The sequence below is a fragment of the Perna viridis genome, chromosome 10 (genome assembly GCF_037379345.1).
Source record: "Perna viridis isolate PV_CMFRI_1.1 ecotype Kerala chromosome 10, ASM3737934v1, whole genome shotgun sequence".
Lineage (NCBI taxonomy): Eukaryota > Metazoa > Mollusca > Bivalvia > Mytilida > Mytilidae > Perna > Perna viridis.
In genome coordinates this window covers 12,493,298-12,519,832 of record NC_142454.1, presented here as the reverse complement: position 1 = coordinate 12,519,832, position 26,535 = coordinate 12,493,298, and the positions used below count along the sequence as shown (strand labels likewise).

General features: G+C 31.3%; 1 protein-coding gene across 2 annotated transcripts; it reads right to left on the bottom strand.

Annotated features, from left to right (window-relative positions):
- Window positions 1-1,527: 1,527 nt before the first annotated feature.
- LOC148604563 (MBT domain-containing protein 1-like) lies at window positions 1,528-26,514 on the bottom strand. Of its 2 annotated transcripts, XM_088549666.1 has the most exons (23): window positions 26,350-26,514; window positions 25,520-25,674; window positions 25,145-25,160; window positions 24,467-24,603; window positions 23,042-23,210; window positions 21,619-21,764; window positions 21,220-21,310; window positions 20,427-20,506; window positions 19,856-19,967; window positions 19,048-19,182; window positions 18,185-18,273; window positions 16,935-17,078; window positions 16,010-16,106; window positions 15,696-15,775; window positions 14,677-14,778; window positions 12,561-12,708; window positions 12,280-12,359; window positions 11,935-11,999; window positions 10,480-10,649; window positions 10,109-10,210; window positions 8,979-9,086; window positions 7,595-7,890; window positions 1,528-6,605 (listed from the first exon to the last, which is right to left on the bottom strand). In XM_088549666.1, the coding sequence occupies exons 4-23, from the start codon at window positions 24,557-24,559 to the stop codon at window positions 6,474-6,476; spliced, it is 2,439 nt and encodes an 812-aa protein (XP_088405792.1). In that variant the 5' UTR covers window positions 24,560-24,603; window positions 25,145-25,160; window positions 25,520-25,674; window positions 26,350-26,514; the 3' UTR covers window positions 1,528-6,473. The 2 variants fall into 2 exon arrangements, with proteins under 2 accessions (XP_088405792.1, XP_088405791.1); XM_088549665.1 differs by lacking the exon at window positions 25,520-25,674.
- Between the last annotated feature and the right edge of the window lie 21 nt (window positions 26,515-26,535).

Below are 26,535 nucleotides of genomic sequence, written 5' to 3'. Positions count from 1 at the left end.
TTGTTTTTTCGAATGCAATTTCAAAAAATTTTGATACATTTTTTTCAAATGACACTAATTAGCAGTATTTGACCAATTGTGAAACATAGTTGCGATCAGGTGATTTGCGTTTCCATAGAAGAGCGTCCTTAAGGTCAAAGGGTAAAAAGCGAAACTATACCGAATGCATCAGAATAAAAATAGACAATTGTTTATGAGGAGGAAACTTGTATAATAACTTGATCTTGACTATTAAATTAAAATCCCTCCCAGTTTAAAAGAGACTATTAGAAATTAAAGTCATCAGTCATTAAGCTTATTATTGTCTTCCCCGTTTCATTTTACTTTTTTTTATTAATAAGGTATATAGTTTGTGGTTATAAAACTCTTTTAATATGTCTATCCTGCATAACTTCCTATAATTTTTTTCTGGATTCTCATGAAACATGCTATTTTAGATCACTACAAGTAAATGTGTATTTTCAGCCAGTCAGGTATTTGTTTTTACCAAAATTTCGTAAAAGGTATGTATAATGATTAAAGTGACAAGTGATTACAGTGTAACAAAATCTAACATGAAGTATACTGTTACTTGTACAGCATACTTTTCAATGGATTAGTACCATGAAACAAAATTTTGAATTGGACCTCTAGCAAATTGCTTACAAGATCTATATAAAGCCACATATCAAACTAGACATTGACCTTAACAGGACCAATAACCCCACAGCCTGTTGAACCCTGTACATTTGGGAACCAATGTGGACACCAGATTCATACTGGATTAATTTTTAAGGGGTAGACTTCAGCACTTTTCACACATAATTTTGCTGCCATTCTAAAACACCGAACTTTTTTTCTATTGATAACGCAATAACAAAATAAGATGCCGATTTACTGTAAACAAATTCCTGACAATATGCAAACGGCAATATGGTAATCTAACACTTTGTTCAGTTTCATTACAATCCTGCAAATTGTCCAGGGGAGAAGCAGACAACAGATCAGACCAAGATTTGCTGAAAAACACGCTAGTCCAACACGGTCATTTCTACAATTTATGTCGAAACACAAATTCCTGACAGTATGCAAATACCAATATGGTAATTTTACACTCCATCAAGGAGTTGGGGACAACACGAGACCAGAGATTTGTGAAAAATGCTCCTTAAGTCCATTCTAAGCGTCATTCTACTCATCACTGAGGAGGAGTTGCAGACAATCAAGGTTTGCTGAAATACAACCAAGTCCATCAACCATCATTTCTACAATTTTTGCCCAAACTTAAATCCTGACAGTATGCACATCTCATGAAGATTACATTCCATCCAACAGTTTCATAATGCTGAAAGCTGCTTAGAAAATAGTTGTGGACAGACAGACGGTATGAAACCTATATACCACCACTTCGTTTGCGGGGGTATAATAAATCCATCCACTGGGAAAAAACTTGTGAAAAAATTTTGACTCACAAGGTAGCTCATATTTACACTTACCACTTATTTGTAATGTGGGTGTAAAAAAAAAAAACCCAAAAAAAACAGATAATTAATTTGTATTTTTTAATATTGTATGAACATGAAAATATAAAATTAATTTCTTAAACCGTCATTTTATAGCACTGACAAAACCTAAGATCCAGTTGTAAAAACTAACTTGCATTACATCTGACACCAAATACCAGTAAACAGCACCTGAAATGTATTCTGCATTAATAAAGCAGGATTGAAAATGAAGTTCCAAGCTGAGAATAGCATTTAAGTTATCACAATTTTTGGAAATATTAAAGCTTATAACTGATTACAAATTACACAAATTTGAATGCAGAATAACAACCAGAAAACTAAATAAGACCAAGAAAGCATATATCATCAAGTTCTGCCACTAATAAATGTTTCCTTTAATTTCCAATAATGTCAGTCTAATTAAAATTACACCCACCAATTGATCCATTTTGTCACTGCACGTAGGATCTATTTAAAGTTCATTCTACTTTCTGTTCAGATGACTTTTTCAGAATCCTCAGGTTTTTGTCAAAATCACGAAAGATGAACGGAGTGTTGTTAGATCCTACATGCATTGTCTGTATTGAATAATTAATAGGTCTAATTTTTATTAGAGTACAATACTGTTAAAACGCCGGTCTAGTCCAATAAAATTATTACATGGCATATCTAGAATGGCATGCTTTTCCGGACCTCTTTAATGTTTCATGATCTAGTTTTAAATACATTAAGCTGGTTAAAATTTAGCTTGGGAAAGGGTTGCTCACGTATAGATAAAAGAATTTCTGTTTGATAACATTGCATAGAATTATTTACACCATGTTTGTAAATGCAAAAAAAAAAAAAAAAACACACAATAGATTATTTTCCACTTCAGGCCTTTTCAGGAGCTATCTTTTCTTGAGTAGGACTAACAAAAAATACTCAAGAAATTAAAATAAGGCCTACATTAAACAACCATTAACTTTTGTTTTAAAAAAAACAGTAAAAATAACAAGATGCTACAAAATTTCTATCTTTTTGGAATGACTTTCATATCCCCCAATGTGCTACACTGTGTTACAATAAAACCTATGACTGAATGACACATCCCTATTATAGAAACATTTTACAAGTTTAACTGTTGAATGTTAGTATACAGATATAAAGCTGCAAGGTATATTTTCATATTCTGCTTCATACAATTTCTTAACAAATGACATTAATTTAGTTCTTAACTTAACCATTTAGCTTTAATAATTTGTACTGCTACTTTGAAGAATTATAAACCATATATTGCCGTCAAGTTTCAAACGCCAAAGAGAGGAAGATTGCAGTGCAAATACAGCATGTCTCATGATCATTTACTCAGATACATATGTACAAAACTTATCAAAAGTTTACAATACACTTTAATAACAAAATCAACAAACAGTGGTTCAAAAACAGATGACATGTCTGCAACCCTGTTTTCTATGTGATAGCCCACAACTTTAAACATAAAATTGGAAAATCTTTAAACAGGAAAAAAAAATTTCCTAATGAATACATGCATAGTACGAGTATTCAAAATCCTAAATGCAATTTTGAACATGTGGACAGACAGACATATACTGTAAACATCAGGAAACATACTAGTACATAAAAATACTTTTAAATGCAAACAAATATGATGAAGAATGAGATCATCGTTAAAAGTGATGCAACAGAAAATAAAATTTAAATACATAACAAAATAACTAGTGGAATAAAACATTGCACATATTTAATTAATAAAACACTATACTTTCTGTATGTTTTAATTACCAAACGATTTCTGGTAAAACATAAGACATTATGAGAAAGATTACAGGCTCAAAACCTCGGATACAGATCAATAATATAATTTTAAGCGCACATGTTCTGTATGCAAACAATTTTGTGGAATAAATCAAGAGGCTCCCAGGAGGCTGAATTGTTCACCTGGTTAATTTTTTCCCTTTCAAGGGCAACAACTCTAACAAGGAATTGTCCACCAATTTGACTCAAGAAGACCTTAGAACATACCATAAGGATCATTTCATCAATTGAAAGTTTCTATCTATTATAATTTCAAGATATTGGCTCAAAACTGCTAAAACATCATTCTTCTCTAACAAGGAGTTGTCTGACAACTTTGATCCGTGCAGGCTTTTGTAGGCCTTATAATAAGGATCATTTCAACAAATGAATGTTTCCATCATATTTTCAAGATATTGGCTGAAAACTGTATAAAAAAGCATGTCATTTTTCACCTTTCAAAGCAATAACACTAACAAGGAGTTGTCAGACAAATTTGATCCCAGAAAACTTTTGTAGGCCTTATAATAAGGATCATTTCAACAATTGAAAGAACTGGTCTAGACCTAACGGTTTTGGAGATATATGCGAAAAACTTATGTCTGACACCTATGTTCCATTTTTAGTAACAGCAGCAACGTTTTTTGACAGATAAAAAATACCCATGTCATTTCATGCAGGATACCCAAGAAACATTCATACCTAGTTTGGTTTTAATAGGTCAAAAAGTGTCAGAGAAGAAGAGTTTTGAAAAATTGTTAATGACGATGGACAACGAGTGATAGCAATAGCAAACCTGGACTACAACTAGGTGAGCTAACAAAAGGGGTTATGTCCCTTATAGGCCCATCTTTGTTATAAAATAATATTATGAACACAGTAAAATGATGTTCCATAATAAATGGATGTAAAACCTTCCAAGTCCATAGAATTTTACACATAGAGAGAATATAAACAAAACATTATGGGAGAAGCAATGAAGAGAAGAAAATGTGACTGATAGTAGGAAAGGTAGCAACTGAAATGGACAAAGTGGATATAAAAACCATTCACACTAGAATATTTTGAAATGGAAATCTGTAGGAGTTTTCTTTTAAAAACATATTTATTTTCTGTGTTGCTTAAATGTGATATTGCACAATTCCAGTTTTAATGAAATCCTAATTCAATGATTTTCACCCTTTTAACTACAGAGTTATACATTATTTTAAAGATCATGATTTGGGGGAAAAACTGATTTGAATTCGTGAAAAAGGGCTTTACAAAAAAAGACTTTTTCAAGATAACAATATGTAAATAGTGATCATTACATTATCATTTTGTCTGAATCAAAACATTAAAAATAAAAATAATGTAAAATATCAAAATGCCCTGACCATATCACTAACATAGCTGTAAGTATTTCATACTCCTTTATAACAAGGTGTTTATGATTAAAGTTAAGTCTGTTCAGATTTTGGACATTCTTCATGTACAATTCGAAATTGGTTCAGTTAATAATTATTCTTGTATACAGGTGTAAAAGGAAATTGCTCTTTCTTTTGTAAATATTGAAACTCAGCAATAAAGAAATAGGGCATTAATGGAACATTAAGTGATATCCAGTCATTAAATGGTGAAAAGTAAGGGATTGCAAAATGTCCAACTTAAAAACTGCAATTTGAATTTTGCTAAATAATTATCTAAACCTGTATTTAATGGTACTTGATAACTGTGCAAATTTTCTAAAAATATCACTGGTCCATTCTCAAGTTATAATCCAGAAACTGTTGGGGACAGACAGATGGACAGACTTGCAACTTGTTGGAGGGTATCACAAAATACCTCACCACTTCATGTGGCAGGGTACAAAAAAGGAAAATATCCTAATTACAATCTTTTAAATATCAAGTGAGGTAAATAAATATTTATCAATGAATAATGCAGTCGATTAAACAAGTCTGCAGTACCTCAAAATACAGGAGCAAAATTCCAAGTGTGATAGCATATACAATGGTAGATGAATGAAGGAGCTTAAAACCTGATATCAGACTTAGAAACAAAACCTTAGGAAATAATTGTCCGGTAGAAATTTTTAAACTCCTTTATTCTATTATTCAGTTCATTATCAGAGCTGCCAACTCAAATTTCTGAAAAACAGTAAGACTGGGGGTCTGCTGAAGATTTTTTGTGAGCAGAAATTTTTGTTTTATAAAGGTTATACACGAGATCCATTAGGTTAAATTTTTATTGTCATTACTGGTAAAAACCAACTTTTTTACTAATTTTAAAACCAACAATGGTCATGATGGTAATAAAGATCTATATTTTCAGTTCTTTCCCATGAAATCAGAAATGTCAGATTAATTTGTACAGCATATTTCAATGGCCAAAATCGGCAGACTTACCCGAAAATATTAAGGGTTGGCAGCTCTGCAGTTCATAAAGTATTAGTCATCAAATGAAGATCATCTCTTTCTTATGAAAATCCTCAATATATGTGCTTGCAAGTAAGTTTCAAGCTTTAAGTTTATTCAATAAAGTGTCTACAATGGTAGATAATTTCTTAATAAAAATACAGAACATCAAAGACAAAACAGTAAACAATACAAAAAAAGTGTTCAACTGAACCTCAAACAAATAGTGACAGCTTGATCGTGAAACAAATTAAAACAATGATTGGAAAAAAAACTTCAGTTCTTAAAATCATGGTAAATAGCACCTGTAGAAAAGTATACAAAAATGTATGTGTTGCTTTTCAGTGATTCTGCTGGACCAAGGTCAGTCTTGTTTAATCTACATTTCATAATTCATACCAATATTTCTTGTTAACATCTATAATTAAATCTGTACTCTTTAGAAAAGACCAGACCAAATACCCCAAAAGTGGTTCTGTGAAATTAGATCCCATCTAAACTTATACTACTCAATTCACCTAAATATTAAGGCAATCAGTAAAAATATTGGAGGCTTTTTCCAATTGACAACCTATCATGACTGACAAACAGAGAGGCTAAAAAAAAAACCAAACTTTCCCAACTTGTTGTTAGGGGTATAAAAATAAACCAATTTCTAAATCTTATTTACTTTTTAAGAAACAGATTGGAAAATGTACATGTATGACCAGTACCCAGCAGAATCACTTCTTCATAGAATCTTATGTACAATAATGGCACTACTGTGAATTCTTATATACATCTCTACAAGTCAGTACTAAGACTTCTCCACTCTGGTTTTCAACTGATCAATCATTTCAGAGATTTTTATGGAAGCACCAACTTTCATTCCAGTTAACTTTACAATCTGGTCCTTGTTGAGTTCTAGCAGTTTTCTCCCATCAATATTCTGCAATGACAATAAAAATGAAAATAAATATAATATTCAAATTTCTAATTGAATATTTTAAAACCAATTCTAATACGACGTCTTCATATCGTCAAACAGTATGTCAGTACAACCCCACCTTTGGCACCAGCGCACTGTCTCTTTTCTTTCACTGTTGCTTCAAGACAAAATACTCATTTAAAAATGTTTACGCGATGATTTATTGGCTGAGAGGTTAATTAATTGAAATCAATTATATAAATACACACATTTAACACACATGATGACATAAATATACAACTTCTATAGGTTAAATGAAACCGCTGTTATTTTGGCTATAGGTAGCAAAATTTTTGCCACAAAAATTACCGTATTTGTCATGTTAGAAAAGAATTAATTCCTTCCAAGGGTAGATTTGTACTTATTTTAACATGGGGTTGGCTATTGCTTGGTGTTAAATAATTGAATATAAATGCCATACCCATGTTAAAATAAGTACAACTCTACAACCTCCACAAATTATTTTTTATATCTTCATATCAAGCAAAAAGTTAAGTAAAGCATTGTTGCTTAGGAATGAACAGTTTAATGTCTCAAAATGGGAAAAATCAGAAATATGCATGGCAAAACCCAACTGATCTGACAATGGAGTATCACTTAAGGATACTTTCTCTATTTGAAAAGACTGTTTTTTAATCTCTGCATCACTGGCTTTGCTCAGAAATTTTTCAAATAGTGTTAGAAAAATGAGGTTTTTGACAGAGCTGTCTGCCCTTGAAATGTTCTTTTTCAGTACATTTCAATGAAACTGTAATACAATGGGCCAGCACAATATGGAAAATCTTGTCTGTTTTCCTTGATTCTGATGGTGAAATAGTCAAATTAAACTATCAAAATGGTGTTTTCTTTTATACCATGTTTCACCCACTGCCTGATTCTTACTTTTTAAACAGTAAGACATTGTTTTTTTTGTTGATGTATTATTTGCCTACATAATTCTAAATACTTACACTTTTAACAAAACTTTCCCAGTATGATGCACAGTCATGAACTTTAAGGAAATAACACACATCAGAAACATTCCATTGGTCTGGAGGAATGCTGGATTGTCTAATGGCAAGTTGGCTCACTTTAGAATTGTCTTGTGGAGTTACTGAATTTGTTTTAGACAATAACAAGTTTGATAATGCTGTCTTTGTTACATTAGGTTTTAGATCAGTGCTGCCTTGGTTTAAAGATTTGGTATCATCTGTCAGATGTGGCCTCAACAAAGGTGGATAATCTGGATCATCTACTTCAGTTTTAACTGCAAAATAACAACAATATATTGCAGGTGCTAAATCAGCCTTAATCAAGTAATCTTAGACAAGTGAATAATCACAATTACAGAAATTTCATCCGAATTCAATTGACTGATATCAAGTTTTTAGCTCACAGACCAGACATAATATCTTCTGCTAGATTTTGCATCCTATACCGAACTTTAAGCTTACCAGATTGTATTCACATGCTATTTTATAGATGCCACTTTCAGAGAAGGATATGCCTACCATTTCCTCTTTTGTCTAACCTTGACTTAACATTTAGTAGGCAACTCAGTGGGTGTTTCTGAGGATGCTTACCCAACAAGTGCACATAGTCCATGCTCTCTGCATTTGGTCACGTGGAGTCAAGAGTAGCTAATTTGCTTCTGTTTTTTTTTTTTGTATTTGTAATTCTTGGATTTTACTATATTGATTTTTTATTGAATCTTGGTTCCTTTGATAACTCTTCCAGATGTCACTACTTGTTTATTTGTGGGAGTTCACATTGCAAGTGCTTTAGTTTTTTTAGCAGTCTTTTTTTTTTTTACTTATTTTAAGTTTTTATATATTACTGATTTTCATTTTGTAATTAATATATCAATAATTAAAATGCTTTGCAAGGTACAGCTTTCTGTGATTGCAAAGGGTCATCCCTGAACAGGAAATGCAACATGTCCTTTTCCTCAATTTGGCATTGTTTCCATATCTTAACCTGTAGCCGCTATTATTAAAAAAAAAGTTCAAACAAAATTTAAAATCATTCAAATGCTTTTTTTTCTAATTAAGGATCCATTATCTACATTGCAATTAAGACTAATGAACATTCCAAAACTGTAAAGGGAAAGACGTGAGACTGTTGGAATAGAATTCCAAGATCAATACAAACATATATTGAGTCCATTGAAAAATGTCACCTCTCGCAGCCCTAGACAACACGCATACTGAAGACACAACTTCTAATTAGCCCAGTGAGATTTAAAAGACTTTTTTCAAAAATAATTTTTAAACATCATAAAAACTGTTAAATTAAAGTGATTAAAAGGCTAAGTGTAGTACTATCCCACAATGTGTACAAATTAATTAGTTTTACCTTTAATGGTGCTTTCGTTATGAGATGAAAATGAACTATTGCTTTCTGTTTTGACGTTGCTCAGCTCACCCAAGGGAAGACTTGTTGGTGAATATTTAGGCTTTCTCTCTGTAAAATAAAGTTTCACTGATATTTATTTAGGCAAAAAACAAAAAAATATATCTGTTTTCTGCTACCCTACCTAACCAATTTGTTTGGTGCCTACCATAAACATTACATGAACTCTTTTGGTTTGAGCAGTGTTAAAGTTTAGATTGTTTCCCTATTAACCTGCCTCCTCCTTTTTTTTTGGCTGGTAGCAGGAAATAAAGACTACTATTTGTTTGACCTTACTTTACAAAACATTACAATCTGTGAACAACTTTTGAGTTGATATTCTGTGTTACTATGTGAGTCAAGATTAACAAATAAAACAAGAAAATAAACCTATGTTTAAATCTTGAAGTTCATGCCATTGGTTGGTTGGCCTATCATGTATGGCACTATATGACCAGATCTCAGTTTAATAAGAAAATATCTAATGGAGATTACCTTCAAATCTTTAATTTCAAGTGATCTGACAGTTCAAAATTTTAAATCAGGAAAGAATTTGTGGAAATTTTTTTGAAACTACCAAGTAAATGAAAACAATCAGAAGTTAGATAAACCAAAGGTTGACTGGTCAAATTCCACACTTTTATCACATTGTCATCAGTTTATCACGTTTTATGTCAAACCACGTTGACAAACCACCAAACTTAAATCTTAGTAGAATTTACTAACTTACAATAATATGACAAATGTCACTGACAAAGCAGAACAATCAATAGTACCTAATGTCACTCCAAATTTCCTGTGGCAGTTTATATTGTTGAGTGCTTTATTTAATTGTTTGCTCCCTTTCCTTATCTTCAGGTGTATTTCATTCTGTTGTCTACATTGTGTATGTAGATCACCTCTGTTTCTCATTTTCAATTGTAGACCATGACCTTGACATCTATGATTGTCGTTTTATTTTGATATTTCCTGTTTTGATTCTCTGGACTTTCATGTCTCTGAATTGACCAGTCCTTTTATTTCAATGTTTCAATATTTTTTGCAGATATTCATATGATCACATCTATTACCCTACATAAATAAATACTACTCACTCTTTCTTGGACCTTTATAAATCTGTGTTTTGCCTTTCCTTTTCTTATTAAATGGTTCTTTATGTAGTTTTGGTACAGTATGAACTGGGGAGGGTTGTTCAACTTTAAAAGGAAAAGGAATTCAATACAAGAGACAAAATTTAAATATTAATGTCATTTGTCATTTTTCTAACACTATTTTGCTAAAATGAAAAATGCTACATTAACATGGCACTGAAACATTAAAGTAATTTCAATATGAATAAATTCTTTTTTTATATTCATTTTCCTAATCAAATTTTTTTCACAACCAAGAAACAAGACAAGACATAGGAATTAAAATCCAACACGTATGTTTCATTGAATAATACATAACCCAAGCATTAACTTACTTTTAACTCTAGGTCCCTCTAAGCTGTAGTTCATGACCTCACACCACCCTACAGGGTAAAGGTCAGCAGTTTCACAGTCTACCCACTGGTCATATGATGTCTCCCAACCATCAAAGTGAATTCTTAACAGTCTACCAACTACTCTACCAATGGTGGCAACACAGATTAACCTGAAATCAATTTAAAGTTAAGGCTAATCAAACCTTAACAAGTCTTTGCTTATTGCTTTCATTAAGTCTTTACATTTTACTTGACATAACGACCAATATTCTCTATCTTTTCCATTAAAATTTATTTCACAATGGTATTAAAGAATCCAATAATGACATACAACAAGAGATTTTGAATGAGTCAGATTATCCACACACAAATGAAATATTTACTGATGTCTGGAATACTAATAAATATGTATAAATAACAAAACAGGCTATTTTTGCCATATTGAAAGCACAAAAATATCATCTTGCTACATTAATTCCATTTATCCTGCAAAGGACGCATTTTCTGCCAATATTGCATGTCCAATATTGTAAATCGATATTGGGCAATTATTTTTAGCCTTGGAAACTGTAAACAATATGGCCACCTCTGTGTTGATGTCGCTGAGAAAATCAATCATACATTTTATTTCGTGAAGTAATGATACAGTAAAAGTGTTTGAAAAGACTTGATGACATTTTTATCCAGGTATAAAACAGTTACTTTTTCATTTATATTATTGTGATATGTGATTTTCATGATATCAAATTCAAAATAGATTATAAATTCACAAACTCACTTCAGCGCCCATTGTCAACATTTTCTTCATTTAAGTGCATTGCTGGTTATGCAAAAAAAGGGAATACCTCAGCCCCGAAACCGTAGTGTTGTAGAAGGATCATTTTTCGACATTAAATCACAAAGGAAATATTTTTTATAAAAACTTTACATTTATAAAAATACTTAGATTACAAATACAGAAAGCATTTTCTCCCAAATGTATTAGTTAAAAATGAATGGGCAAACTTGCTGTCGCTCACATATTACTCTGTGCAGCGTCAATAGAGGTGTAATAAGGGTATTTTTTATATACCACATAAAAAGGTGATTTAACACAGAATAATAGACTAAAACCAATATTTTTTTTACTTGCAGGATAAACACAATACAAAACCAGTGTCCTAGCGTATCGGAAATATGGGTTACTCGGCGCGAAACGGGGGTAAATCACTTGGCCCAGCCTCGCGAAACCACTGTTTCTCAGCCTCATACCCATATTTCTGATATGCTAGGACACTGAATATGTATTGTATATATATTTCACAAATTTTGGGATGCAAAAATGAAAGACCTATAATTTTAATACCCGTTTTGATTAAAAAAAAAAATAAAAAAAAAGACATCAAAATTTGGCAGCCATCAAAATTGTCTGCTTTATAGCAGATTTTGACTACAAAATAAAAATACAAATAATACCTAGGTTCCATTAAATCAACTGCTTCCACCTTCATTCCTGGTTTAAATCCATGTTTAGGAATTTCCTAATAAACAAATATAATGATAAGTAATTCAGTTTACAAACTAAATTGATGAATTTTGCACACAATTTCTACTTAATCGAATCAGGAAACAAGAACATTAACTCCATTATTCATTCAATTCTAAAATTTCAATTATTTAAAACAAATTGAGAAAAAAAATATTCTCGTATGAATAAAATGGTATAAAAGTAAGCATAAAACAACAATGTCACTTAATTATTTTTATATAAAAAAAAACTTAATATTTAGGATAATAAATAGAAGTTGAAAAAAAACTCACTTTATCAAACAACTTGACAGGAGCTGCTACTGCTTTGGTCTGCCTAAGGTATTCAAACCACTTAAACTGCCCTTTGTAACCTGAAAGTGTATATCAGTATTTCTTACTTAAAGAGCAGTATATTTTATATCCTACAAAAAAAAATAGATTTTTTATTAAATGTACTTGTTCCTGATACAGGCCCTGGAAGCATTTAGAAATGGATCAACCTTATTGTTAAGCTTTTAATTAAATAATTTGTAAATATATCAAAATCACTAACTATATTCTGATAAACAAACCTCTAGGTGGTGTTAATTCTATTCCATTTACTTCACAGAACCCAACAGGAAATATACATGGTGAGGTAGAATGATAGTTGAACCAGTCAGATCCATTTTGTGCTATGGAACCATCTATACCAATCATCAGATAATTATTCTTTAAAACCTGCCAAAGAAGTAACATGCTAATGGCATTAGACATTTCTACTTGACATAATGCTTGTATAAAATATTTAATGAACTTTTTTGAAGCAAGTGTAAATCTACTGATGAAAACCAGGGCATTTCATGGAACATTAAATGATACACCACCACCTTGTGGTGTTGTATTTAATATCCTTCGACACATGCTAAATAACAAATCATCACATAAGAACAACAAATTTAATTCAAAATTCAAATGTTTACCCAGTCTCCATTGTGTCATAAGAACTTACTTTGCTTACCCTACCGGTGCACCTGGTCCATGCTCCAAGTTTTTAGTGAAGTCATTGCTCATTTGCTTTTGTAGTTTTGTATGCATTACTTTAGTTACTTTACGTTCTTTGTTGTGTTCGTCAGTTTTCCATGTCTGGTCTTTATCCTTGGATTATATCCTTTTGATTTCTGCTAGAATCTTGGTTCCCTTGATTACTCTTTAACCTTCTTTCAGCATTCCATGAAAGATTACTCTAATTAACCATTAAAAAAAGTTCACCTACTCATATTCCAAGAAAAAATAATTCTAATTCAATGGAAAAAATTTGGCACCGAAAAAAGAACCGAAAATGAAATTTAAACTTAATCTTTCATCAACAAAAAAAAAAATGGGGGGGGGGGTAAAAATAATTTAAAATGGCCACAACTTTTGTGTAACACAAATTTGAACTTGGTCTGTATTTAATGATACTGAATAACTACACAAAGTTTGAAAAAGATTTTTCAATATTTTCTTAGTTATCATCTGGAAACCATCAGGGGAATGACACAAACCTTCATGTATGGTATCACATAACACCTTGCCACTTTGTGTGTAGGAGTATAAACAGTTTTCAAAGAAATTTTTTGATAGATAAACATGACTGATATTGGATTTTGCAATGATTAATTTTGGTTTGCTTCTATTTTACACAATACAAAGTTAAAAAATATTTAAGTATCATTTACAGGTTGCTGTCTCCTTTCATCAATTACAGGAAATCTTACATCTGTGGAAAAGTTTTTTTTCTGTGAGTTCAGAATGATATTAATGTCCATAAGGTCCATCTCACTGGTACTGTATTTTGGTGTGTATAGTGCACATTTATGTATTGTGCGCAATGCAATTTTGAAGGTCTAAACATGTGAAAAAAATTTTTTATACTTAGATTGCAGTCCAATTTTTTAAGAAAAGAAAAAAAAAAAACAAACGATATTTTGCACTTGATGGGTCAATTCATTTACCTTGATGCGGTATTTCATACGAAAATGCGAAGAAAAGAAACTTCTATGGAGACTAAAACATCATGTAATGATCAGTAGCTACTTAATTTGGATAATTTTAATTTCGAAAGATGATAAAATTAACGCAGGATGTATGAAATGGCTTATAAAACGAAATCGAAAGTCGGGAAAATCGGACATTTCCAGTTTTGGTTGTAACTCAAATTTCACAATTTATCATTTAAAACATACTTTTAAAAAAGAAAATTGTCAGAAATAATCAAAGTAAGTATAGAATAATTATTTTCAGCTTTTAAAGCATTTGATAATTAAAGTAATTAGTTACTTTTTGGTCTTCAAGGTTTCACATCAATTTCAAACCATGCTTTCTAAGAAGGAAATATTGTACAACCTTTGTTTGAAACATCTTTTTTAGTCATTTGAACATGGTTTGAAGCAAATATCACTAAAAATTTAATACTTAAATATGTATTTGATGATTAGATAAAATTTCTTTCAGTAACATTTCACTTCCGGTTTGTTTATTTTCACGTACCAAAATCTTTAATTTTGAGGCCAATTCTTATGTATTGATGTATAATACGCACCCCCATGCTGTGGAAATAATTTCTATGTAAAAATGTGCACATAATACAAACCAAAATATGGTTTATGTTAAGAGGCTGAAAAAAAACTAAAAGAAGTTTCACAGTAAATGTACAAATCACTTTACCTTCATCACTGTTGCAACACAAATGGCAGATAAGTTAAGTGGATCTATTGCCTCCAACTTCATTCCTTCCTGAAATTTTGCTCCATGTGGAGGCTCTTTTTTCTGTAAAAGAAAGAGGAAGTATTAAGTGTTTATTATTTTAGTGTTAATTATTATACAACATTCTGTATCAATGATATGATAGTGAAACCTCAACCAACATCATTTTTGGAAGATCTTAATTTAGATTTAAATATGATAAAAACTTAGATGTATGTACAGTACTATGTATAATTAAGTGCACTACTTCAGCTGAGAATGAAAGGAAACGACTGGATATAATTGGCAGTCCATGACTCAGCAGGCCATAAGCTGGGTAAGATTGAGAAGGACTGTTATTAGCATTTACTTTATCATGAAATAAATAGGCATATGTCAAGTAATAAAAAAAAAAGTAAGCAAAATTGAAGTAAACAAGAGGCTCTCAGGAGCCCGAATCGCTCACCTGGTTGAATTTTGTCTTCAAGGACAATAAATCAAACAAGAAGTTGTCTGACAATTTTGACTTAAAACTTTGATAGGACTTATCATAAGGATCATTTCAGCAATTGGAAGTTTCTATCTATCATAATTTTCAAGATATTGGCTGAAAACTGTAAAAAAAATAAAAATAAAAAAAAATAAAAATTTTCCCCTTTCAAGGGCAATAACTCTTATAAGAATCATCCGACAACTTTTTATCCCCGAGGATTTGTAGTCCTAATAATAAGGATCATTTCAGCTATTGAAAGAATTTTGCTCAACCTAATAGTTATGGAGATAAATGCGAAAAACTACTGCTGGACCCTATATTCTATATTTAGTAACAGTGGCCATGTTTTTTGATGGATCAGAAAACCCAACTTCAGTTCTATGCAGAATACCCTTAGGAACATTTATACCAAGTTAAGATCACATTGAACCAGGTGAGCTAAAAAGAATTGTAAAAGTAAATTCTGGCATAATTTTAAAATTCCTGATCTAAACTTTTGTTGTAATACCTTATCAAACATTTCTGGAGTAACATCTTCCATGTCATACTTCTCCATGGTGACTTTATTCAAACACTTGGTCCTGTAATCTGATTCAAATATATTTTTCATTTAATTTTAATGATAATTTTTTAAACAAAAAAACCTCATAAGTTCAAAACATTGGAGTATAAATTAGTTACGCATGAATTCTGTCCACTGATATGAAAATTAGTAATAAATTAGAATGGAAACTCCAGTAAAATATTTAACTTACCACAAATATAAGTACTAAGAGCTATGACTAACCTACTAACAATAAATGAGAAAATTTGAAATTTTACCTTGTGTGGCATGAAGTTTGTGTCCGGTTGTCTGTGACCATCCTACTGGGTGTACAAGTGGTGACCTCATATGACACCAAAACTCATCTATCTCATCCTAAAACATATCATTCTAGCACTTATGTTTTAATCAAACTTTCTTCTTAATCTTACAATAAATAAACAGCAAATGTTTTACAAGCAACAGGGGTCAAAATAAGCAGTATAAAGATAGACAATGTGAACAAGAAATTTTAATAAGGAATTTTATTATGTTTTTTTGTCTTTTGAATAAATACTAATTGTTTTCTTACATGTACTTTGAAAGTACTTTAATTCATGGATCAGGAAAGAAACACAAGTTTGTTGATTCTTGAATTCGTGGTTTTGAAGTTTTCAGTATACACATCAATGGGAATCTACTATTTGTTGGGAACCAAATTTCGTGGTTTGGCGTTCCCATGGAAACCAAGAAAATTGGTACACCACGAAAAATAGTATCCTGTTTTTCTGTTCCTTTTGCTAAAAAAAGTTTCTAAAAAAATTCATAAGCAACTCTATCACGTATGTGCAAATGAAAGATCACTTTGACAAGATCAGGCAAAAAACATAAAGTAACAAAATTATATATTCACTCAACCCAGTGAAGCCTTAGATAGCTATAGATCTGATTTAACCCCACCTAAGACATGTGCCTGTCCTTAGTCAGATGTTGGTCATTAATGGGTCTTTGTATCATTAATTTACATCTTAGTTTTATTTCAATAAAGTGCCATTATGTTACAGTGAATTTTATTATTTTTTTTGTCAGAACCTTTCAGAGCTTACTTAAATGCGAATTTACACTTGTTGAAGACCTTTTGTTGATCTCTTAAATTAAAAGTATTTACAACTTTGTAATTAGGTTACATAATGGTGCTTTACAATATCTGTTCTTTTTTATTACCTTTGTATCAACATAATGTAGCCTGAGTCTGCCACCAACAACTTCTTGGACCTTAGCAACCTTCATAGCAGAGACACACATCTTATCTACTACCTCTAACTGCATACCTTTCTTTATTGGAATGTCATTTATACTCTCTACAACCTGAAAACAGATAGCAATTTTATACCATTTAATAAACTATGTGTATCTGAAACTGAGGAATCAGAATGCTAGTGCAGTAAATGTTTAAGTATCTCTTCAATTGTCTTCTAATATGTAGGTAAAAAAGCTTTTACATCTTGTAATTGAACAAACACCTTATTTATCATACTTTTAGCCTTTTCATGCATTTTTAGTTAAGATTTAGAATTACCTCCCTTAGTTTATATTGGAAGTTTAAGAAACTTCAGTTTCAAATTGCTATCAAGGTGTTGTATTTTTTTATTTCTTTTTACTGCTTTACATTTTGCAAAAAATATTATGCACTGGAGACTGTACATGACGACAAAAGAATAAAATGCTTCATGGATCACAGCTTGATACACCCACAGATGTCATATAGCTCTGAATTTTTATTGCGATTAAATGTTTACCATAGAACTTATAATAAGAGAAAAGAAGCTTACATTAATTAAAAGAAAAAAAAAAACGATACAAAAAAGTTTCATGAAAATTGCTCAAAGCATTTTCAAGTTACTGTGTAATTATGGGAAAACCCCCTTCTTATAAATACAGTTTAAAAACTTAAACAGAAAATCAGAAATATATAATAGCTGACAAGGGAGCTAACACCAATAGTAATACTGTTTTTTAAAAGTTTGTTGAAAATGCAACCACTACTGGATGATGGTCCAGAAACTGAAATACCCTTTTTAATGAACAAAGTCCCATAACTCTAAATACTAAAATTGGAAATTTAAACATACATCAATATATGTAATTAAGTCACCAAAGTTTTATTGACATTACTGCAAGGAGTTTTGAGTGGCAGCCAGAAAACTTAAAATCATCCAATTTGTGTACAAATGAAGTTCATGACTCAAAAACTAAAAATTGAAAATCTATAAAAAGGAAGCTCACAACAACAGAAACCAAAAAATCATCATAGTTACATAAAAAATGCTGCCAGTGTGAAGTGTGAAAAAAAAAACAGTTGGACAGACACTGGCATACTGTAATATGTCCAGACTAGAAAATATCCAGTATTCTGGAAACAGCTGCAGACATTTTGACTGTTTTAAAGGGTATAATAAAATAAATGTACCCACCTTATTATAGAAATTACTGGGTAAAGTTCTAGCACCAGTAAGTCTTTTTACCAGATATTCCTTCCAGTCAAAGTACTTGTTCTGAATACCTGTCACAAACAAATGCATGCAAATATATTAAGTATAAGTCAAAATTACAAGTAATACTCATCCTTGTAAAATTATACATACATTAACAAGCATAGGACATAAACTAAGACATCACTAAATATGTCAGCCTCTTATCAATTAGCATTATATCATATTATACAGATTGCAGTGATTTATAGACTTTTCAAGTAAAATAATTTCATTTTTTTCACATTTGGTTTTCAATCTCAAACGTCATTAGTCAAGAGTTACAATACTTTAGAACAGGTGCTTTTAATGTCACTAATGCTTAAAGTTATTAATTTGCCAGAAGCACATTGAGACAATATTATATAGAAAAAATAACCAAGAACTCATTAAAAAATAAATCACTCCATTCTATCACCGTTTTACCATTGGCCGACCAATTATTGCACTGTTTTACCTTGAGCTATAGTGAGGGATTCAATAATGACATTAATTGCCAGGCTGTGGTAAAACAATGATGAAATGGAGTTCCTGCGATTTATTTTGTTTCTGATAGGACTAATTTCTTCATATTTTTGAACACATGCAGTCTATGTGTTGCAGATAACGTTGGTCAAATGTTTATTTCTTTTTTACTGTGGTGTGGTCTAAAGAGCTTTGAAGCATGTCATATTAAAATTCATGATCACTCATTCTTAGGCCTGGTCAATTTCATTTCTACAATGTTATTAAATCTATTGCAGTGATCATATCTACATATAGGTATTTCGCTTTTTTTTAAATACCTTCTACCTTAATTAACTTACATTTTGGAGGAACGAGAGGTTTCCCAACAGTAGCACACCAACCGACAGGATGAACATCTTGTGTACACAAATTAATCCAGAAATCATACAAGGATTCATTTGCAAATCCTTCAAATCTCATCAAGGCTTTATAACCTGGGAAAAGATACAATGTATGAAAATGCATTCACTTAGTTATTGAAAATAAGAATAAACAATTACAAAAATTAATTACTATGGCAGGACTCATGGATAATTCCAGCCTTTTTCAAATTGGCCCCCTGAGCATTAAATTGGGAATTTTTAACACAGAAAAACTTTGCATTAGAATCTTGGGTGTCTTGTTTTTACTTTATTAATCAATATTGTTGAAGACAATTATCATTTAGTTTTTATTTCCTCTTTCATTTTTCACTACTGTTATCTTTGAAAAAAAATGTGAAATAACTTGGTAATTAGAAAGAAATGAATACGGAGTATATGAATATGTGTGTGTGTGACAAAATCAAACTTGACACATACAAAATCTCTATAATAATTATAGAAGATTATGGCTTCTAAGGTCAGAAAATTTTTTGTTTCTGTTCTTTCAGTAAGTAAAATCCATTTGTCACTGCTTTTTAATGCTTCTAAATCGAAGGTTCTAACTTAAATGATGCTTTGTCATGACAAGACTGCAATAATTTATTTATATGTTGGTTAATCTGTAGTTTTTACTACATGCTTTTTTCACAAGTCCTTTAAATGTACAATATTCAATTCCTAAAATTTCTGTTTCTTCCTACTTTCAATATATTCATAAAATTAATAAAGCCGATAATATAGGTACCTGACACTTTCACAACAGTTGCTATCCAGTAAGCTTGTATATCACACAGATGGTTCTCTAACTCTACCTTCATACCAGTGTTAATGTTTTGCCAGTTATCTGACATAGGACACTGTAATAAAAATTTGTCAAAATATTATAATAAAAACCAAACATGGGAGAGGTGGAGCTTAACATCCCATGGCTATGTGAAAAGTTGTGTCTCACCTCTGCTTTAGAATTTGAAAATCAACAGGATTCAAGATTAAGATAAAGATTAAGCATGTAACAAGTTTGGTAAAATCTGTACAATCATACTGATTTTGGTGTGTTCACAAGTGTTATGGATGGACAGAATGGAGGGTGTAATTTGATACTTTTTAACTTCAATGGTAAGGGAATTATAAGGAACAAACAAAATATAATTTCATGCCCATTAGAGTTTTCATATTTCATATCTGCAAATTCAAACAAAGGTTGTGAAAGGTAGCATAACTGATAATACAAATTACGCACAAGGAAATTAAACTAGTATTTTGTTTTTACTTTCAAAAGGCTATTGTTCTTGAATAATTCATAAATTTGAACATACATGTTTGAAACAGCTTACTGAGGCTCCTTCACTTCCTGTTTGTGCTAAGTAAGGTCCCCAGTCAAAACCTTTCACTCCACCTGTAATAAAATAAGACCTTTACAATAACTTTACTGAAATCAATGGATGTACACTGATATCTACATGTATTTACAAATTTGAAGTTTTTCAGGTACTTTGTCATAAAATAGGCAATCACTGTTAATATTAAATAGGGTTCCTTAATTTTTTTTTATTCCAGATCAATTACATTTCTAAATGTACAATCATTATGCTCACATCGCCTTAAAATTATGGGGTAAAGATTTTAGTGTAGGTCTAGTTGGTTCTTATCTTTTTACGAGGTAGACCTAGGGTAAAAGTCACAACTCTTACCAATCACTGGAACGTTTGTATTCAGCATTTTACATCAATCTACTGTAAGCATCAAAGTATTTTGGACTTATCTCATTCTGTTTCAAATGAAAGCTTGAAAGGCTTTGGTGAAGTTGAATATAATACAAACATATAACTGAATTCAGGAGTTATGTTCCCTACCCTAGATCTAACTCCTGAAGGTGTTAGTATTGAGCACTGACCTTTCTACTTGAGTTTGTCTTTGCATATTAAGGTAAGATTTATGAATATGCATGAAGTGATATTGTGACTTAAATTTTCTTTTTCCATTGTAAGATGAATATGTGTGAACACCAAAATATAATGATTTCAATAATTAATGGATTTAACTTGTAAGAGTTGTTGTTTTCCTCATTTTATTTACAACCCAACAGTAGCTAAGTTTTAAACAATTTACCTGGATGTTTTGTAACTGTCTTAGGATAGGCATTCTGTACAGGTTGTTGTACCTTACTTGGAATGTTTACTTTCTTTCCTGGCATCTTCTTCTAAAAATTTCCAAAATCTTATAAGAAATACATTCCATCATGAACTACATACTACCAACTTCGAAGAGCTATCAACGAAGTTTAAAGAGAAAATGAAATGATTTTTTTCAACTTAATACAAAAAGAAAACATGAAATAAGGTACATAGTTTTGAAGTACAGAAATCATGTTTCATTGACAAGTCATTTTTTTTCATTTATTCCAACCAACCACACATTTAGTTTGCAAACTGATGGCAAGACATCGTTCTAATACCACACTATTATATTATAAAAAGCCTGTATCATTTGGTGGTAATCATGTGTTACCTGAGGGATTTTCTCAAATGTTGTGAGTGGTTTTCCTTCTCTTTTCGCGGTAGCAAAACTTCTGGAACAGGAAAGACTGCAAAATCTTTTGGATTTAGAATAGAAGGCATGTTTTATACCAACTGACCCACATCTCTCACAGGTAGCTAAAAAATATGAAAACAGACATGCAAAAAAAATAAAACAATTTTATTATGACCTTTGAAATGCATAGATGTTTCAAGGAGTCACTAGTTTTTCTATATAATTTAATATTTCAAAAAATTAAGTTAACAGTACAAAATTGCATTACCAAACAAGAATATTTTTTTCATCACACAGCCATGAAAAATGACATTAATCAGAATTATAACTCTTGTCCGAAACTAGTAATTTCCAAATACTACAACAGTTAAACCTGTCTATAATGACCTTTCAAGGGCCATTGATAAAAAGGTCACTATACACAGTAGGTCTTTATACAGAGGTAATCGAGATTTACAAAACAAAATATTTTGCCTTAAGTAGAGTATTGAAAACAAAAACAAGGGTTGTGTCATTACATATACTTCATTTCTGATATGCTGTTATATTTGTTACATTTTCCCATATCATTTATTTTCTATTACATTTTATAATGTATTTTTAAGTACAACAATGCATGAATAAGCAACTTCATGATTTAAAAATTGACTCCAAACAAAGATTACTAATGTCTTCAGTCCCATTCATTCACCTCTGTCATTCCTGAGATCAAGGGGCATTGTTCTCGTAGTCGTTAAAACCCTTGAGTTTTCATTATCAGTGTATTCTTGACGCCAAATACTTTGTCTGCAGGCTTCTCTTTGTCTAAGTTTATAGCTTCAACATTTTGGTTAAGATCTAACACTGTTCTCTTCAGAGAAGCCATTTTCCGAAGTAGATTATCCTCAGCAGTTATGTAAACAGTATTCACTCATGAATAAAGATTATTGCTCACTCAATTTTTGGATTAGTTAGTCTTTATCTTGTTCACAAACTATAAAAAACTGGCATTAATGAGAATTGTTTCATTGGCTGTTGTAAATCCCATTTCATTCGTAATCTCATTTTTAACGAGATCCAAAACTGTCAACTTCCAGTTTCATCCAAGCAACGAGAAAGTCGCTCTATACCGGGATTTTTGTTTGGGGGAACAGTTTTTGATGACCCTTAATTGCATTTTACAGGTTGTTGTTATATAGAGTTAAAACCCATGGGAAATTTCCTGGGAGGGACAAAACTGGTCACTATAGGCATGAGATTGTTCTAAAGAGGTGGTTGCTAGTCCAGGTTTTAATGTACTAACAGTAGTTTAGTCGTCATTCTTTGTATTATGTATCTGATATTTACTTCCTAAGTATGAGCACTAAGTGCATGACATGAATGAGGTACAGTATATACCATACAACAATTTAATACAAACCCATGCCATCCTTTCCATTAATAAACCTATATGGGGTTTTCTGTTTAGTATTTGGATAATAAGTTTCATCATCTTCATCATCCCCTTCTTCTGACGAACTACCACTGCCATCCTGGTAACTGTCATAACCATCATACATACCAAGACCAGAGAAATACTCCTCCTCTCCCTGTTAAAAAAAACAGTTTTAATCAAATCCTTTTGGGATGTGTAATTGTCAAAATTTTCAATAAATAACAAGGCTCAAGATACTTGAGAAAAACGGAGAGAAGTGAATGTGAATGCGTGTCATTCACTGACGCTTTTTTTAAATAAATTATTTCATTACATGTTACTTACAAGATCCACACAATAAAAGCAGGCATTTTTATATGTTTATTTTCTTTTATCAGACATATCTTACTTTTTCTTTAAGATTCATTTGTTAGTGACTTAATGTTTTGGACAAAATGAAATCAGCCTGCTCACCTAGGCTGCTGACTGAAAGATTGACTGCATTATATATTAATGAAATTGAATTTCTGTACCTCTACCCCTCACCAAATTTATTACTGTAAAATTAATATATGATTGAATATAGCAAAGCTTCTTGTAAAGCATTGTCCTATTACTTTGGTTTTTTAGCAGCACTGAAATAGAAAATTTCAAGCAGTGACATTCTGTTGGAATTTTGATTTTGTTGTTTTTTACCTGATCCCACTTAATCCATAATGATTTCTTGTTCAAAATATCAAGTCTCTTGATATAAGTTGATCAAGAGTATCAAAAATCATGTTCAAAATTTTTTATTGACAAATCAAAACTGACGACCACACAACAAATATGCATGTTTTGTTATGAAATATAAAACGATAAAGCATGAAATATTGTAAGCTGGATTGAAGACTGTTCATTTCATATCCTGTCTGAAATGTTTGAAACGAAAAAGTGATTAAAATAATTGCTTGTAACCGAATATTCCTTCGATTTCGAAGATTTTTACAATTTTGTCTTGAACAGGTGCCATTTTTGTTTGAATTGTTATCGGAAGAAAGATAACTCTTGATAAAAAAACGCCAAAAGACAGAGGACCATTCCAGTTTATGGACGAAGTCTGAAAATGAGAGGACGACTTCACTTCACTTTTGGCGTCGTCTGAGGACAAAGTGAGCAACCTCAGGGTGACTTTCGCCCCAATCGCCCAGTAGCGTGAGCCCTGACTAGTGTTGATTGTTATTCCTAAAAGACCTTCTTATCAAATTTCCATTTTTATGACTCTTAATTATCTAACACCATCCCTCTATTTTTCCTCAGTTTTATGGTAAAATCATGAACTGTTACATTAAATTTGTTAGAATGACGTTATGAAAGTCATAATTGAAGAAAAAAAAGAAACATTTATTATAAGCTGAAATTAAATGTATTGTGCGTCTGACATCAACATACCCCAACATTACTATCACCATAAACAGAATCAGACTTGGAATCACCCAAACTCATATTAGAATCTTCCTGCTTTTGAAATGAATCAACAGACATGTTGGATTCACCAGCATCAGTAATGGAACTCCATCCACCCCAATCTACAAAGTAACCAACAAATCTGTTAACATGAATTGTTTGAAGGTGAGAGTCAGAAGTTCACAATAAATTTTGTTCTCTATATATGCTTTAAGGAATTATTCGTTATTTTCTATGTCAATTGTCAAATATGTACATGTACATATACTGTACATCATGCAACTTGCATTTGGCTTTCATTTGCTGATGTTTATCCATTTTCAACTGCTGACTACTGGATTCCCTTGAGAATTAGAAAAATCATAATAAAAACTTTGGGTGTCAATAGTGCTGTCTGCATTAAAAAATATTAATCTTTACATCCAATAACATCCGAGTTAAATTTCAAAGTTTAGCTTTATTTTTTAATTAATGTACATTTGTATATACAGTATTTCCCTCTTGACTTAGAAAATGTGATATGCGTGTGTATAACACTACTATATTGTTATAAATAGCTTATTATATGATATAAGGTATGGAAAGTACTGAACATAAGATCCATAACTAAATATGTTACCATGTCCACTGCTACTCAACTATAGCAATTTGTTATATACAAACCTGGCTCGAGTGGATCCTAGAAAAAAGAAAACCAAACATTAACTGCAAGTATATGTACATGTTTATATATTGTATAACCAAAACAAAACATGAAAGTTTACAGAAAAAAAAGACATTCATTGGCTCTACATTTGTGAACATCAAAAAATTTAAAAGTCCCCTGATTCTGCACAGCCTTAGTTTAAGCACTTTTATGTCACCTTTATGTAAGTAAAACAGAGTTCTAGTAAGATTTTTCTAATGTATGCATCTTGTGAGTATTCAATCATGAACAGGAACTTAGTTAAATACCAACGAGTTGTAACTTTATGAAAAGAAAGGGGTAATAAACTTAAAGTGTATCACTATCTTTAGTTAGGACCCAAATATACATACCTAAACCATTTTAGCAAATCTAATCCAATTCCTTATTTATCTAAACTGGATGTTAATTATGGAATAATGAAAGTTCGAAATATTCTTCGTCACGCTCAAAGATTGTAGAGCACTTAAGCTTAGGGATAAAGGCTGGTCATTTCCCATGGATGTAACTACAATGCATGCGTCATATTTTCTTTTAATAATTTGTTGAAATACAATAGAAAAAAACAAGAACTGTCTGTGAAACTTATCAATAATCGAGATTTGTATCGGATGTGGCAGAGTGGAATTGTTACACCTTCAACAGAAAGGGAAAATTATTTCTAAAAATATGGGAATTGGACTTTAGAACTAACATTTCTATAGACAGAGAAGATTGGAACTCCCAAAAAACAGTTCTGTTGAATCGATTTCTTAAACCACTGTTAATTTTCAACAATTTTGTGTTATCACATACAATGTGTACATGTACAATGTATTAGAGCCTATTCTTACTTTCGAACAAATTTCTTGAGAATATTGGATCAAACAGGACGACTGAGAACAGCTGATGTTGCATGATATTTTTGGCAAGATTCCAACTTTCATTAAACTCCTGTCTACTCCAGAAATTACTTTTAACAGTGATAACAAGATGTTATTTCATGCCTTAAAGTTTTCTGTTAGTATCAGACTAAGTTTTATGAAACAAGAGATGAACAATTTGAGTAAACTTGGAAGAAAAGGTCAGGGAGAAAGTGTCATGTCGAATGTAAACATACTGGAAAACTGACACGACCACAAACCAAAACATAAACAAAGCCTGCTGCCTGCATATGCACCTACTAAAGCTCTTAATTTCTTACCATTATGGTAGGTTATATATTTCCGATTATGCTTAATGACTACAATACTACACTTTCAACAACATTTGACAGATAGACAACTTTAAACCTAGCAAAACATTGTCTGCTACACGGTGCCTGGATTTCAGGGACAAACACAAACTGTGCAACAACTCGCATGCGCCGTGAACCACACGCCACTTGTTA

Bases quoted from the DNA above. Each gene is read 5' to 3' on its own strand.
- LOC148604563 (XM_088549665.1), bottom strand. The intron at 21,311-21,618 runs GTAACACATGAT...GGAAATTTTTAG, and splicing joins CATTTGAGAAAATCCCTCAG to AAGAAGATGCCAGGAAAGAA. The intron at 12,000-12,279 runs GTGAGTTTTTTT...TTTGTTTATTAG, and splicing joins CTGTCAAGTTGTTTGATAAA to GAAATTCCTAAACATGGATT.